The sequence below is a fragment of the Phalacrocorax aristotelis genome, chromosome Z (assembly GCF_949628215.1).
Source record: "Phalacrocorax aristotelis chromosome Z, bGulAri2.1, whole genome shotgun sequence".
Lineage (NCBI taxonomy): Eukaryota > Metazoa > Chordata > Aves > Suliformes > Phalacrocoracidae > Phalacrocorax > Phalacrocorax aristotelis.
In genome coordinates this window covers 37,327,359-37,342,860 of record NC_134311.1, presented here as the reverse complement: position 1 = coordinate 37,342,860, position 15,502 = coordinate 37,327,359, and the positions used below count along the sequence as shown (strand labels likewise).

Sequence of the window (15,502 nt, the reverse complement as noted above, 5' to 3'; positions counted from 1 at the left end):
TGAAACCATTTTGAGGAAGCAATCATGAAATAATAATGATGATTTTGATTTTATGGAATGCAAAAGGGATCTGGATTAAATATTTTAAACAGGATGCCTTTTTTCTAACTTTTTTTTGCTGTTGTAGATATTTTATGTTCACATGAATGTTATTTATAGGTACTAAATTGAAACAGTACAGAGTTAAGTACAAATATTGTAGCACAGACAGAGCAGATACTATTCTTGCTTTTACGGCTCTTTGATTTTAGAAAAACTGTTGACTTGCATCCTTTTGGTAATGAAAAGAGAGCTTTTGTATCTAAACTCAGTTATTGCTTTTTTAATGTTTTGATTTTAGAACCTTTTCTCAGGAAGATTTTTTTCAGAGGTAGGCAGCTGAACATTCCTTGAAATCTGAAGTTGGCAACTATGTCTATAATAGGAAAAGGAGGCATCATTATTTTATTGCAATGCAGTTCTCGAACAAGTGCTGCATTCTAGGGATGAGATGGGGAAGGGAATGGTTTTCAGCATAAGCCTACCTTTTCTAGTCTCATCCTCATTACCTACAGTAATATATTTGGTCTTTGTATGACAGTCAGCAAGGGAAAAGAATTGTGAATCTAGTAAGAAATACATTTCTCACAGTTGAAATTTAAATTTTTGCCAATGTGCTTGTAACACAAAAAGCGACCTTGCACTGGATACCAAGTTTCTGTGAACTAAAGTATGCAGCAAGAATTAAAGTATGCACAACAATAAAAGTATGCAATAAAAAAGTAGGGAAGGAAGGAAGAAAACTACATTTGCACATATCACCCCCTGTAATTGGGAAAGAGAGGTAAAAGATGGGCAATGATGAAGAGCTGCCCTAATGACTCCAGAAGTCCTTAAAAATGTGAGCAGGATGGGTGTAGCTTCAGGAACTCTTCAGAGCATGCCAGCTTATGGACGTGACAGGATATGAAGACTGAGTAGCTGGTTCTGTGTGCTAGTTAAAGTGATGGAGTGCAGAAGCAGGCTCCTTTGATGATCATCTTGACTTTTGATCTTGTAGCTTTGTTCTATTTTTGCAAATCTTTGTTCTAAAACAATCCAAAGTCCATATTTTAAAATATAGCTAGAAAAGACATGAGAGCCTGCTCTTTATCCTTTCTTTCCAAGTTTGTTAAGCCTTAAAATCCAGGAGCTGGACCACTCCTAAAGTTTCTCTTGGAGACCCAAAGGCAACAAGATATAACTCGGTGATTGCTTGTGCAGTATGAAAGAAGCCTTTTTCTGGGACTAATGTTAACCAAATGTTAACCAAAAGCCCAAATACTGGTTTATAGGACTTTGTGCCTTGCATGCTCCCAGCACTGCTGGAATGGCCATAGCACAGGGGGTGTGGTCTCTACTGAAGACAGCATGTTTCATTTGGGGTCAGTCCACGTGAAAACTGCAACTGTTGTATCTACAAGAGGTAAAATGTTGGCCCTGTGGAAGTCATAGCACTCTGCCTCAACATGAGATCCTAACTTAGTGTAGTTACATTTTAGTACATGTTAGATCATAATAGGAAAATACAGGATTTTTATGCTGAAGACACAATTCAAGAGGCTGAAAGACTCTCAGCATTTGTTTAGTGCTGAAGAATGCTGCTATGTGTCAGACGTTTCATACCTATGTATAATCTCTCTTTCTCTCCCTCTGCCTCCCTCTCAAAGCCTGAAAACATCATGTTGTTGGACAGGAATGTACCAAAGCCTCGAATCAAGATTATTGACTTTGGTCTAGCGCACAAAATTGACTTTGGAAATGAATTCAAAAATATCTTCGGAACACCAGAGTTCGTTGGTAAGAAAACTGTTGTTTCTTCAGACTGTTCCTTCTCAGTCTGTGAAGCAGTATATGTGGCTGAGCTTGGTTTGACTGAGTTACAGATTATGTCATTTGTGTGTAATTCATGACATTTTGAATTTTAAGTAAGCATTTTGTAGCATTCAGTCCCAACTTAGACTTGCATTAAGGTGTTTCTCTCTATCAGCATCTTAGCTTACTATCTCTGACAGATATAGGATCAGAGTGACATAGATCTGTTCTTTGACTAGGTACTGATCTTCCTGCTTTCTCCTTTAGCTCCTGAAATAGTAAATTATGAGCCTCTTGGTCTTGAAGCAGATATGTGGTAAGTTATTGGATCTTACTTGAAATAAATCTCTCATGATTATTCTTATGTTCTAACCTTTTTTTTTTTCTTTCTTCTCTCTCCCTCATCCTATTTTTTTTTCCTTTCATCACTCCAGGAGCATTGGTGTGATAACTTATATTCTGTAAGTACCAAAATCTATGGGTTGTTCTTGCAAATATTGTTTTTTAAATTCTGATTCTGTGATCTGGGTTTTTTGTGGTGTCTCTATAAGTCAAACTGTTTTTGATTGCACATCATGATTCAAGTTGAGTGATCATAAAAGCAATAGTATAATTACTAAAGGAATGCCATTAGTCAGCATTGAGATGGCATGGGAAGCTGTCTTCAAATCTGTTGGTGATTTTCCACAGCAGTTTTATCTTAATGAATATTGTCTGAAATTACAGCAAAGCTTTTTGCCCTGCTAGATCACATCTTCCTGAAAGTACATTTACAGTCTTAATGCAGAAAAGAAAAAGGTTCACTTTCTGCAGTTATTAGATCTTGGAGGGTTGGAACAGCTATGTAACAGCTTGTAATGAGAGGAATGTTCTGTCCTTCTTGCAGTCTAAGTGGTGCATCACCATTTCTTGGGGAAACCAAACAGGAAACATTAGCAAATGTGTCAGCTGTGAATTATGAATTTGAAGAAGAGTTCTTCAGTAGTACCAGTGCCCTAGCTAAAGATTTTATAAGAAGACTTCTAGTCAAGGATCCAAAGTGAGTTTTTTCTCTTATATATGCACTGTTGCAGCCTGTATCTCCAGTATTTCAAATTACATGATATTCTGAGATATTATTTTTATAAACATATACCAGTATTTATTTTTGACTATCTGAAACAGTTCTGTCTTTTATTCTATTAAAGGAAAAGAATGACTATTCAAGATAGTTTGCTGCATCCTTGGATCAAGGTTAGCATGTAATTCATTCTCTGTTGACCTCTTTTTATTCATTCTTCGTTTCATACTTCGCTTTAACTTTTTAAGTTCCTTAACAAGGAAAATTAACATAATCCTTTAATACAACTTACTGTTTTGGAAAACTGTCTGTATGAAAACTAATATGTGCAGAATGTGGAATTCATTAACATATCCTCTGTATAAGTTAGCAACAGGGACATAGCCCACTGTTGAGGTTAAAATCATGCTCAAGCAGCGAAGCTAATCTTCAGGGATTATTGCACTGACAAAGGTACATTCCCTGAATCTAGTCCAATTTCCTCACATTTTTCTTCTTCTAATCTCCTTATTTAGACTGGGCAAAAAAGGATCATCACTTTTCTGTCCTTCCTTTTTATACTGAAGAAAGCAGTTGATGCAGGGTGGCGGTCCAGTTCTTTCAGTGTTCTACAATTTTTAGTTTGGATCAAGCTGTTGTGGTGCTGCTAGGTTGAGGGGGAGAAAATGGGACCTATCATTCTTCCTAATGTGTGTCATAATGCCTGCCACTTAATTTTTTTCTATTCTGTATCACATTCGAATTGTGAGTAGTAAACCTCTTCAGTGCCATTGATTTCACTGGTCTTGGGGATGCACGGTGGGTATTTGACCCCACTCCACCTCCCAGAGAACAAGTTAGCAGAATATTTATCCATGTCACAGCTGCTCCAGTTCAGAGTTCAGCATCCTATGGCAGACATTTCTACACCAATACACCAAATTACAGATTTGACTGTGCTTTGCTGACTTTTTGGTGGGCAAATCTTAGAACAGTTTAAACATGTTGAACATGTTGAAATGATCTTTTAAACTGCTGAAGCAAGCATTGTCCAAGTTTGTCTCCCAGGAAGAAGGTTTCTACTCCTGCAACAAGACATGTGGTTTTGTACCCTGTTATGTTCCTTTATACCTTAACTTTCTGGGCATTTTCCCCCTACCCACTGGGCATATCCTCTCTTCCCCCTTCCCATCACTACCTTTACCTGCATTTCACTATAAAAATTACTTCAAGTATGGGGTCATATAGTGCGAAATTTGGTATACTCCACTGGTAACTGCTGCTTAGTGTTAGCCTATGAGAAAATTCAAAGGGTGCAGCCTTAGAACTTGCTGCACATTTAGGTGAGATGTGGGTTTTTTGGGTCCTAACACCATCAAACTGATTACACTGAGACTGGAGCAAAGTTTGGCTGCATTTAAAATCAGCCAGGAAATCCTCCCAAAGAACAAGATTTATCTGGGAGATGGTAACCAATGCCTCTGTCACAGATGGAGGTGAAGGATGAAGCTGAATGTTCTGTTGGCTGTTGACTTTTTTTGTTTAAAAGGAAAAAACAGTTTTAGTATTGCATGAAATATATTACATTTTCTCAAGAAATTCTATCTGCATGCCACTAGGCTGTGGCCGTTAATATGATAGGCTTACAATTACTTTATAATTGCAGTGTTATTACAGTACTATTATAATGTAAGTGGAATTCATCACTGAAGGACAGAGTCTTACATATGGGAAGGTGCTTTATGAAAGTTCTGGTTGTAATTGTGGGATATTTTACAACAGCTTTATTTTCCTTTTGTGCATAGCCTAAAGACACCCAGCAAGTACTTAGTAGAAAAGCATCTGCAGTGAATATGGAGAAATTCAAAAAGTTCGCAGCACGACAAAAATGGAAAGTAAGTCATTCAGTAAATCTTCAAAGTGTTGGTGACATGCAAATGAGGTAGCGTTACCTGCTCCAGGGAAACATCAGTGCCTTCAGGAGTGGAGAAGAAGGAAGAAGAAACCAATTCCTCTCTCACTTGGAATTATTTGGTGCTTGAGTATGGCAGCTTGGGAGAAGACTTCTTTGTTAATCATTTGCATACAAATGTTTGTGTGTGGCTTGGTTTTTTTATGCATCTAGCTGTATGCTGTCATCATCTGTCTTGGTAACGTTTTCAGAGAAAATGCACTTTTAAGTGTAGGTACGTGTTTTTGTGGCAGTAATCCAATTAAATCAAACATCGTTAAGTAGGCCTCATGGAATTATTCCAGTAATTATGCCAACACTCAACAGAATAGGAAGGAAAAACTAGTCTCTTTTGCAAAGGATTTTTGGTCTGAGACTGCCAACCTGTTTAGAAGGTTGGCATCACTTAATCTTTCCTGAAGTGGGCCAAGGTATTAGCTGAAAGTGTTGATCTATGCAAGGAGCAGTTCCAGATGGTTACCCTTCCTCCTTCAGCATGCACATTGGGGAATTCACACTGATACTAAGCAAGGGTAAGACTGTTGTATGAGAAATCTGTGTTTATCACTAGGAGGGATGAAATACGTACACCAGAGGTCATTATTATTAGAAAAGGATTTTTATTCATTGTCACAGAGGCCAAGAAATAGGATGATTTTGCTAAGCTATGGACCAAAGGCACAAGATATCCAGCTATGCAGTACAATTTTTTGCCACAGTTTAGTGTCTGTGTCAACATCAATGTTTTTCTATTATATTTACATTATAAAATTTAAGTACTAGTCTGCTGCCCTAGATTGAAATGTTGCATTTAGGAATACGTTAAACTGTTTTGTAATAGGACGTTTAAAGGAATGCTCTCAGCTAATTTACACTCAGATTAGGTTTTCTGTGCGTATATACTTTAAAATATGTACATTTAAATGTTCTCAATGGGAACAAGAATGTAGTACAAATCTGCTTTTCTTTGTATTTGAACAGCTTGATGAAATAGTAACAATTCGAAAATATTATGTAGCTGTGCTTAGTGCATATGAATAGTCTGTTCAGATTATAAATGTCAAAAGAAACTGATGGTTCAAATGCAATCTAAAAAGGAGATGCAGGGTGTTGAAGTCAAACTCCAGTTCATTTTGCTAATACGACAGTATTCCTTTAAAGTCTCTGAAATAGTATCTTGTCACAAGTATTCTGGTTTGATTTCTTTTTTACATATAGCTTTTTTCTTATTATTTTTAAAAAGCAATCAGTGCGCTTAATATCCTTGTGCCAAAGATTATCAAGATCTTTCTTGTCCAGAAGTAACATGAGTGTCGCTAGGAGTGATGATACTCTGGTAAGTGCATGCTTAGAATGCTTTACTACATCTGAAACTTAAACTTTTCTGAAATTATTCTAACAGAAATATTGGGCTATTGAAAATCTGCATAATTAATCTCATATGTAGGAAGAAATAGATTTTAAGGCTACAGAGGTCAGTTATCCATAGTCTTGATCTTCTGCATGACACAAACCTTGAAATTTAATTTATTAATTACCATGGTGAGGCTGATAGCTAGTGCCAGAAATTCATCTATCTTGGTTTTGAAGTTTGATTCAGGAGGATTTTTTGTACAGTAGCAATTATAATGTGAAAAAGTTGCATCTGAATTTTTCATGGCACTGTGTAGAGTAAAATGATATTACATTTTTTTTAACAGAATATTCAAAATCATTGGGACCCTCTTAGGTCCAGTTGAATGCTAGACAGCAGTATCACAACAAGCGGTTATTTAAGGAGGAAATTTTAAAGTTGGCCAGTATTCAGTTTGTGGTATTATATACATCCACTAGATTTAAGTAGTCAGGAGCAATTGCTGTATGCTTTGTAATTACAAATGCTTGTAAACCCGAAAGCAGTCTTATTTAGCTTACTCTCCAGGTTTTAATACATGCTTCACAAATTCCCTGTGATCAGCAAAGTATGTATATGAGCTGGGTAACCTCATCTTTTCTGTGCACTAATAGGATCAAACTTCAACTTCAAAAATTCTGCAAAGCCCTTTTTATCCATATTATCTCCCCTGTGTCCCTCCTGGCAACTCCTCACTCTTGTTTCCACTTTTCCTCTTCTTATCTTTATACTTCTATGTTCTTTGTTGTCTCAGTCTTGCCCTCCTTCCCCTGCCTCCCCCACCTCACCTATCAGTATGCCTTTTAGCACTGGATCAGCATTTCACACCTGTGTTGCAGCAGAAAGGATTGTAGCCTAATGTTAGTGTTATAAAAAATCTGAAACCTTGGGATAGAGGAGGTAAGAGTCATCCAAATATTTGGCTCACTGAATTTCAGCTCTTTGACATTTTAGTGCATGGGAGAAAAAGAAAGTTACACCTGCAGAGGTATCTAGGCTCATTACTTATGCTTTATATTTTTAACCGGTCCATTTAAATAGATGAAAGTTTGGTTCAAAGTACATCTCCTGTGTCATATTCCTGGATGGTGCAAAACTTGATACTCCAGTTTGTATTTTTGTACCTCTTGGGTTTTCTAATATTCCCATATATGCATGGAATTAGTTTCATTTTATACAAGTATTGCATCTATTGCAAGTCCTAAGAGCAAAAAACCAAATACATTTAGTGAAAGAAACCTGTTTGGAATCTCAATGAGTAACAGGTTTGTGTCTGAAGAAGAGGGAAGCATATTGTACTAGAAAAAGCGTGGGGGGTTTTGGTGTGGGTTTTCAAATAACGTGTGTACATCTTAGCCATATGCTTCACGAAGGATTACAACTTGCAGCTGAAGCACTCTAAAAGACTTTGAAAATTTTCCTGTTTTAAATTTTTTTAGATTTTTAGGTGTTGAGATAAGGGCTTTTTCCTTGAAGCTAACGATTTTTCTTCTTTCTCATTTAATTACTAGGATGAGGAAGATTCTTTTGTGATGAAAGCTATTATTCATGCCATCAATGATGACAATGTTCCTGGATTACAGCACCTTCTGGGATCTCTGACAAATTACGATGTCAATCAACCCAACAAGGTAGTGTGGGTCTGTGTGAGGTGTGTGGGGGACTAGCCATCACCCTGTTAAATAGAGCAACGTGGTTGTAAAATAGGTAAAAGATAAATGTAACCTCTGAAATTAAAAGGAAAAGACAAGTGGATGCAAAATAATTCTGCCTTTCTTTATGAAAAATTTTAATGTGTTCTGTGTTCAGTCTTCTCAAACTACCTGAAAATTGAGCCCAAAACGTTTTTTTTGCCTACGCCTTTGAAAAAGTATTAATCAAATCTGTTGTCAAGACCTGTGATACAACAGGTATCAGCCTTTGCTTTTGTTTGCGGTTGTTGTTTCTTGTGTCAGATGAAGATGGCAAAGTATGTGGGAATAACCAAACTGCCAGAACTAACGTTGCAAAGCATTGTTAGAAACAAAAGTCCCATACTGTAGAAGCTGGATATGTGAATATAATGTTAGATGGTGTCACTCATTTTCAGAAATGAGATTACTGCCTGCTACATTGTTTCAGTACACTGCTGCTGTACTAAAGGGAGTATTGGACCTGAGACCAAGAGACCGAAATTCTGTTACTGGCTCTGCTGTTTAACATTGGATAAATCACTTCTGCTCTAATTTTCACCTTTTTGAATGGTTATACTGACCTTCATTATAAAATACTTTGAGAAATATTCATGAAGAGCACTATAAAAGTAAAGTATCTGTTATTTTATTGTGATGGGGTCTTGAACCTTTCAATAAATCAATATATTTTTTGTTTTAGTGGTGCAGTTCCATTTAACTTTCCCATATGTTGCTGGTGTCTTGTGTGTTTCAGGTGGTGTGGAAAACTTCTTAGGTAACCTGGCTTAAAATGTAGATATAAAGAAGTTGCAAAGGGGAACATCCTTGCCAAACTGGGCTAATGAGAGCTTAGCATTAGTATTCCTAATTTGAAAAGCATGCCACTAATACATGGTATATCACATATGTGGTATGTGGTGTATGAATGTGAATTCATCCCCAAATTATGGAAGATTGCTGTGCAATAAACTACTTTGGACAAAGGGACAAATTATTTTTTGTGTAGTGTTCCTTGAAGACCTAATTTGAAGCTGGAAATTCAGAGATGCCATTCAATGCCTGCCTTCTGTTCCACTCCCTTTTCTTAATCCTTCAAAAATTAAATATATCATTTTTGCTTGTATTTCACTGTTAGCATGGAATACCTCCGCTACTGATTGCTGCTGGCTGTGGAAACATTCAGATGCTTCAGTTGCTTTTAAAGCGTGGATCCCGTATTGATGTTCAAGATAAGGTCAGGGTTCTGCTTTGTCACTGTTCTGCGTAAGTTTTTCAGTACAGTTAGGAGAGGACATGCAGTTCAGACAAAGTTGTACTGGAAATGAAAAAATCTGGGGTATAAAGCCCGTTCTGTCTCCCACAGCAAAAAGATAAAAGCAAATCTTTACTAATGTCATTTATTACTAGTGCATGCCCTCTGATTTTGATCACATTATTAGCTGAAGTAATTTGAATGATACTAGTCCTAAAATGTAGTTTGTGCTTACACGGTTGCCTCAATTAGTTCAAATTAGTGATTACCCTGAAACACAATGGTGAACTTTATTTAGTATGGAAAGACAAATGCACATTTTAGCAATGAGCAATATCGCAACCAAAACTCATATGCGGTGGAGGGTATGCTTTGCAACAATCTTTTTTTCAAAATGTGTTGTAAAGAGCTGGGGTTCATTTAAAGCATACTTGAAGCACTGTCTTCTTCTCTGACCAATAGATGGTAAAGTAAGCAGCAGAAAAGTTTTCATCTCATGACTGTTCTTTCCAAAAATCTCCCTTACAAGGGAGAAAGGATTATCCTTGCAAACAGTTAGTGATCCTGTTGATCATCCCCCTTGCATAGAGACATTTTTGTTGTCATTGTTGGTATGTGGCGTTGTTGAACCAATTTGAAGATTTTTTTTAGAAGTAAATATGTTCATATGAGCTTGAATAGCTGTTCAACATATCTGTGTATGTCTAAGTGCATGTATGCCTTAGTTGAAAATCTATAATTAGGATCTAAATTGATCAGTAATATCTGTATTCAAATATTTTTGACAGGCTGGATCTAATGCAATCTACTGGGCTTCTCGACATGGTCATGTAGAAACACTGAAATTTCTCAATGAAAATAAATGTCCTTTGGATGTTAAGGATAAGGTAAGAAAAAAAAATCTTCATTTTTCATGCAGAGAGCCCTTTTTTTATAACTTTATCTTTGCAAAGAGTGAGGTCTTTCAATTGGAATGATTTTCAGCTGTGCCGTAATTCCAAGAATGTGACTGGCTTTTTAGTGTGGTTTTATAAGCTGACATATAGGGCTGTGATAAGACAGCTTTGAAGTAGCTGGATGTACTGATTATTCTCCTGACAAATGTTAACCAAGTGTGCATATTAAATGTGGTGAGTACATGGTGGGTAGGTGGGGAAGTACAAACCTAAATTAATTTTCACTTGAAGACTAGATTTCTCATTGGAACTCAGGGTAGAATCGTGATTCTGTTTTTCATTCCCCTTGACTGAAAATCACTTTTGTCTGACAAGTAAATTTGGCTGTTTTTAAGTTGAATATAATGAAGCCTAACAATTTATAGCTGATGAGCACTTACCTTGTCTCCAGCAGTGTTACTTGAGCAACATTAACTGTAGAAACTAGTTGCTCTTAAAATCTGATACCGTAGCAATGTTTTTATACTAGCCAAAGCTCCAGTACAGAGGCAATTATGCTTGTGAAACACAGTTTGCTTTGTTGAAGGAACAAGGCAGGGCACATGAGCAAAATTAGTGTTTGACTCCCAGTAGGGCTACTAGGAAAGAGTTTATTCTCTTAATAAAAATAGCATTTATTTTTCATATCATTTCGACAAAAGGTTGCAAGTAATTGCATGTAATGACCAAAATACACCAGGATATACCAAGGTGTTAGGCCAACTCCCTACATTTGTATACACAGGGCGGGGATGGGGGCGCATATGCAAATAGAATGAATAGAAATAGGACATCTGTTTCAACATCAGTTGCACACACAGCTGCCACCTCATATTGCTCAGAAATCCCATTGTGTCTGTGACCTGGAACAAACCAAGTACAAAAATGCATTCTGAAAAAGGAAGGCCTTTGAAGAAATAACCTGTCAGGTGGTGGTGTATCTGTCATGTACAACTACAGTTCATAAGGGGGAGATCTCTGCTGACCACAGCTGTGCTGCTGGGTTATGGGGAGGGAGGAGTACTCCATGCAGCATGCAGTCATTCAGGCTGTACACGGCAAAGTATATCTAGGGGTGACATGAAATCACACTGGCACATTTTTCTGTAATTGCAGTCTGGGGAGACCGCTCTCCATGTCGCAGCTCGGTATGGGCACGTGGATGTGGTTCAGTTTCTCTGTAGCATTGGATCCAATCCAAGCTTTCAAGACAAGGTGAGTCATGGACACTGTCTGTTTTTCTTCAACAAATATGACTTTAGTATGGGTGGTCAAACTCTTAGTCTTGTCTTGCAGCCTCTGGCATGTTTGCATTTGAAAAAAAATACCAGAATTATGGAGGTTTTCTGCCTCTTAATAGGTGAACACGACTATGCAAAAAACTGCATGAACCAACTACTGTTCTAAAACACACGTTAACACGACGAAGGTATGGGTATGGGTGGTAGTGTGTGTTCTGTGAGTTCAGCTAAAGCTTTTTATCAGTTTTTGCCTTGACTTTGGCTTGTTTTTAACTGTCATGGGACTTTCCTGAAGTGTCAAGCACTCATTTTTGAAAATGAGAGGAGGGGTCAGGAGGGCTTCTTGAGGGGTCTTGTGAGAAAACAGGAAAGAAAAGGCTTAATAGAAAAAAACCATCCATCTGACCCAAATTTAATTGTGTGTGGGAGTTCCACAAGTGTCCCCAAGTGCTGCATCTTGTAGGACTACCTTTATATTGTTTAGGCAGCAGCAGGCCAAGGGACCACAGGACATGCTCTTCGACTGTTTCATTTTCCTCAGATTTTTACAGAAACCTTGAATACAGTCCAAGTCCTCTAATATTATCAGCATCAATTGTCTCCTTACTATATTTGACAGATACAGAAAGGATACCCTATTTCTTAGAATTTGATACAATGACTTTTTTAGTGAGTTTTAATCCTCCCTGCTTTTCAGTGGGCTACTTTCAGTAGTGTATTTTTGTAAAACATTGGAGTTTCTTAATGGTGTTCCACATAACTGTTATGAAGTACAAGGAGATTGAAGGTGAATATTTTGAAGCTTCCTGGGTTCAAGCAAAAAAGCAGATTAGAACTTCAGTCACAACTGAACTCGAAATGCCTACAGTTTCAAAGGCTTGTCCTGATGTGTGTTTAAAGGACTTTGGTTTCTATGTGCCCAAGTCACGGCCTGCACTCCTAAATTACTAGGATGCGCCTTTTGAACACGGTAAGCAGTGTGATCTGCCTCAAACTGCAAGTCTAGAGGGATTTGCATCTTGTTAGTGAGCAGTCTGTTTTAAACCCTGGATTAGTCCCTCAGCACACAGGGTGTGGAAGTTGCTTATGAATGAGGATCAGTTTTCAAGTGAGAGAACCAAGACAGTTAGCTTTAGAAGCATGGAAACTAAGATTGCTGACATGTAAGGTGTTGTCGGTAGGTAGTTTTATGGAGAGAAATATGGACTCAGAATCCCGGCAATGATTAAAATCTGGTGTGTTACCATAATCACTTGGTATGTCAGCAGGAGTTAGTCTTGCTTTGAGAATGTCACCATTAGAAATTACAACAACTTTTTCTACGACTTACTTAGTAGACTGTCTTTTTTCTTCTGTGTCATCTTCCTGTCTAAGTTAAGCTGGGGCGTTGTTCCTCCTGGCATTTGGTTCAGCTCTGTCTTTTTTTTTTTTATTTTCCATGTTGATAGGAAGAAGAAACCCCACTGCATTGTGCTTCTTGGCATGGCTACTACTCTGTTGCCAAAGCACTCTGTGAAGCAGGTTGCGATGTGAACATCAAAAACAAAGAAGGGGAGACTCCACTCCTGACAGCATCTGCTAGGGGTTACCATGATATTGTGGAATGCTTGGCAGGACATGGGGCTGACCTTGATGCAACAGACAAGGTTAGTTTGCGTTGTTTTTGGTCAGGAATTACATCCAGAGATCACAAGTGGCACAGAGTTGTGTCTCTGAGTGGCTTCGTTTGAATGCTGCAAGCCAGCATTGTTGCCATGACGTGGGTTTTATGAGCAGTTAACACGGAGACTATTAATGACTGCATTAGTCTTCAAAGTTGCCCACTGATTATTTTTCCACAATTTGTTTTTTGCTGATTCATTATCACCTTATCAGTTATCACCTTGTAAGTAACACTCTGTGAAGAATGGCAAGATAACTGGGTTCTGTAATTGGCAACAAACGATTGACTTAAGAGAAAAAAGATGGATTTACTGTTTGCCTTTGATTCCTATGGGTTGGATAAATCACACCTATTTCAAACAGCTAAATTCCCACTATTAAAATTGTAACTCCTTTTGATTCAGAATTGGCTTCTGTCTTTCATGGCATAATCCCAACAAATAAATTCTGCATTTCACTGTTTGTACTTTTGGTATGCTTATCCTTTTATCTACCTTCATTGCTGATAGTTACTAAACAGTTATTAGAGCAAGTTCAGAAAAATGCTTTTGTCTTTAAAAGAATTAAAACGTTTTTTCCAGTCACATTATCTCTTTAAGTTGTTCCACAGAGAGAGAAAGTTCTGTCTCTAAAGTTACTGACCACTAAGCAAGTTGCATGACTTTTGCATCAGCCATTTCTGTCAGTAAACACTAGAGTGGTTTACAATATTCGGCTGGTTGTTACAGTTGGTTACTCTCCCACCTCCTAGGGAAGTCGTCAGTAGAGAATGTGTATTTGCATTTCATCCATTCCACTGCAAAACCAAGTGGCTTAATAGAAATTTGCTTTCATCCCATAGCTGATTTGGTCTGAGAGATATAGTGCATCTCTCTGCCTCCAACCTCAAGGTAAAAATAAAAACCTTTGTGATTCTTGAGGCAAGGAGGTGCACCCAGTTACATGGAATGATTGTGACTCAACAGAATGCTTTGATTTTTAGCATTGTTAAATCTCACTTACAAGCTATCTTGTAATTTCAGGATGGTCATACAGCCCTACACCTTGCTGTAAGGAGATGTCAAATAGAAGTAGTTAAAACTCTCATCAGCCAAGGATGTTTTGTAGATTTCCAAGACAGACATGGCAACACTCCCTTGCATGTGGCCTGTAAAGATGGCAATGTTCCTATTGTGATGGCACTCTGTGAAGCAAGTTGTAATTTGGATGTCACTAATAAGGTAAATGGAGTACGGGTACTGAACTGCTTTGTTTAATATTGCATTAGATGACCTTATCCAGGTCTCTGATACTAAAAATGTTTTTCCTTTTATTTTTTTCTCTCTTTAAGTGGCCAAATGCAAAGCATTAAATTGCTCACCTTGCAAATTTACCTAAGTTTGTTTTGGTTGAATAGATGATTAAAGATCCATGAACAAAAAGCCCAAGTGAATTTTCACAGTGTATTTTGCCACTCAACTCTAATGTTGAAGTGTATACCAACCTTCTTCCTTAGCTGAATAGCTTTGCTTTATGCAGATTACATACAGGCGCTGAAGAGCAGATGAAGTGCATTGCTGCTGGCCTTGATTTGCTATGATTTGATATCAGTAATTTATATACAAAATTGAAGACTGATATATTTTTATGAAAAATCCACTTTGAATTCTCCAAATTGCTTTAAAAGATCTGCACTGTCGTCTAACAAGGGATTTAACTCATCCACATATTCTGTTACGGGTTATAAAAATGTGTCATATTGGCTGGTTTGTTTTTCTGAATTGAATTGATTTATTAAAATAAATCCTAATCAGACATTTATCTGAGAATAGAATAGCTTTAATTTATCTGTTAAACAAATTGTCACTGGCAGGGTACAGAAAATCTCAGAATTAAAATGTAAAATATAAAATTATTTTCAAAAGTTGAATTCAGCAGTCTGAGTGAGGTGCTTTTGGGGAGCTTTCCTATTGATCATGGTTTCACAAACACATGAAAATTGCAGAAACATTTGGGAAACATTATAACCCTAAAAATGTTGATTCCAGTGCATATCACTGGATTACTGTCAGCTAAAAATGTGAACTGTCCATAATTGTTATAAGCACTTTCCAGAGAGAACATTTAGTAGCCTGTCCCTAAACTTTGAGGTACTAGTGCCTTTTTTGCTTCTTCTGTTATGCTAGTGCTGTAATGTATGGGATAACGGAATGATGCTTTACAGTTTTAATATTCTGGCTTTTCTCCTAGAGATCTATAAGAGACACGTAAGCTGTCTGAAGAAACTTTTCCTTTGATTATTTTGAATAGATTAAGGTCAGCCACTGAGACTCTGCTGACAGGATGTGGGGCTTAGGACTTGGTATTTAGCTCTGAATGTCTTTCTCTGCCCTATTTAATTTTTATATGCTACGAAGTTTAAAAGTTATTCTTAGGAGTCTTTATATTGGTATCTGCAATTTGTTTGATTCAGGTGTTATAGTTTCTTTGTTTTTCTGGAAAAGTACATATTTTGGCAATAACATTTTGCTAGTTAACCCTTCC

The 15,502-nt window shown here is 37.3% G+C and overlaps 1 protein-coding gene across 3 annotated transcripts in view; it reads left to right on the top strand.

Annotated features, from left to right (window-relative positions):
• The window catches only part of DAPK1 (death associated protein kinase 1), a 94,216-nt gene that overhangs the window by 54,623 nt on the left and 24,091 nt on the right, over nucleotides 1–15,502 (top strand). For 2 of the 3 annotated variants that reach the window (XM_075079995.1, XM_075079996.1), the window contains exons 5-17: nucleotides 1,689–1,818; nucleotides 2,101–2,149; nucleotides 2,268–2,294; nucleotides 2,720–2,872; nucleotides 3,021–3,066; nucleotides 4,678–4,767; nucleotides 6,067–6,159; nucleotides 7,728–7,847; nucleotides 9,025–9,123; nucleotides 9,930–10,028; nucleotides 11,193–11,291; nucleotides 12,766–12,963; nucleotides 14,002–14,199. In XM_075079995.1, the coding sequence (XP_074936096.1) occupies nucleotides 1,689–1,818; nucleotides 2,101–2,149; nucleotides 2,268–2,294; nucleotides 2,720–2,872; nucleotides 3,021–3,066; nucleotides 4,678–4,767; nucleotides 6,067–6,159; nucleotides 7,728–7,847; nucleotides 9,025–9,123; nucleotides 9,930–10,028; nucleotides 11,193–11,291; nucleotides 12,766–12,963; nucleotides 14,002–14,199 (1,401 nt within the window). The remainder of the gene's footprint in view (nucleotides 1–1,688; nucleotides 1,819–2,100; nucleotides 2,150–2,267; nucleotides 2,295–2,719; nucleotides 2,873–3,020; nucleotides 3,067–4,677; nucleotides 4,768–6,066; nucleotides 6,160–7,727; nucleotides 7,848–9,024; nucleotides 9,124–9,929; nucleotides 10,029–11,192; nucleotides 11,292–12,765; nucleotides 12,964–14,001; nucleotides 14,200–15,502) is intronic. The other variant, XM_075079997.1, reaches the window with a different exon arrangement.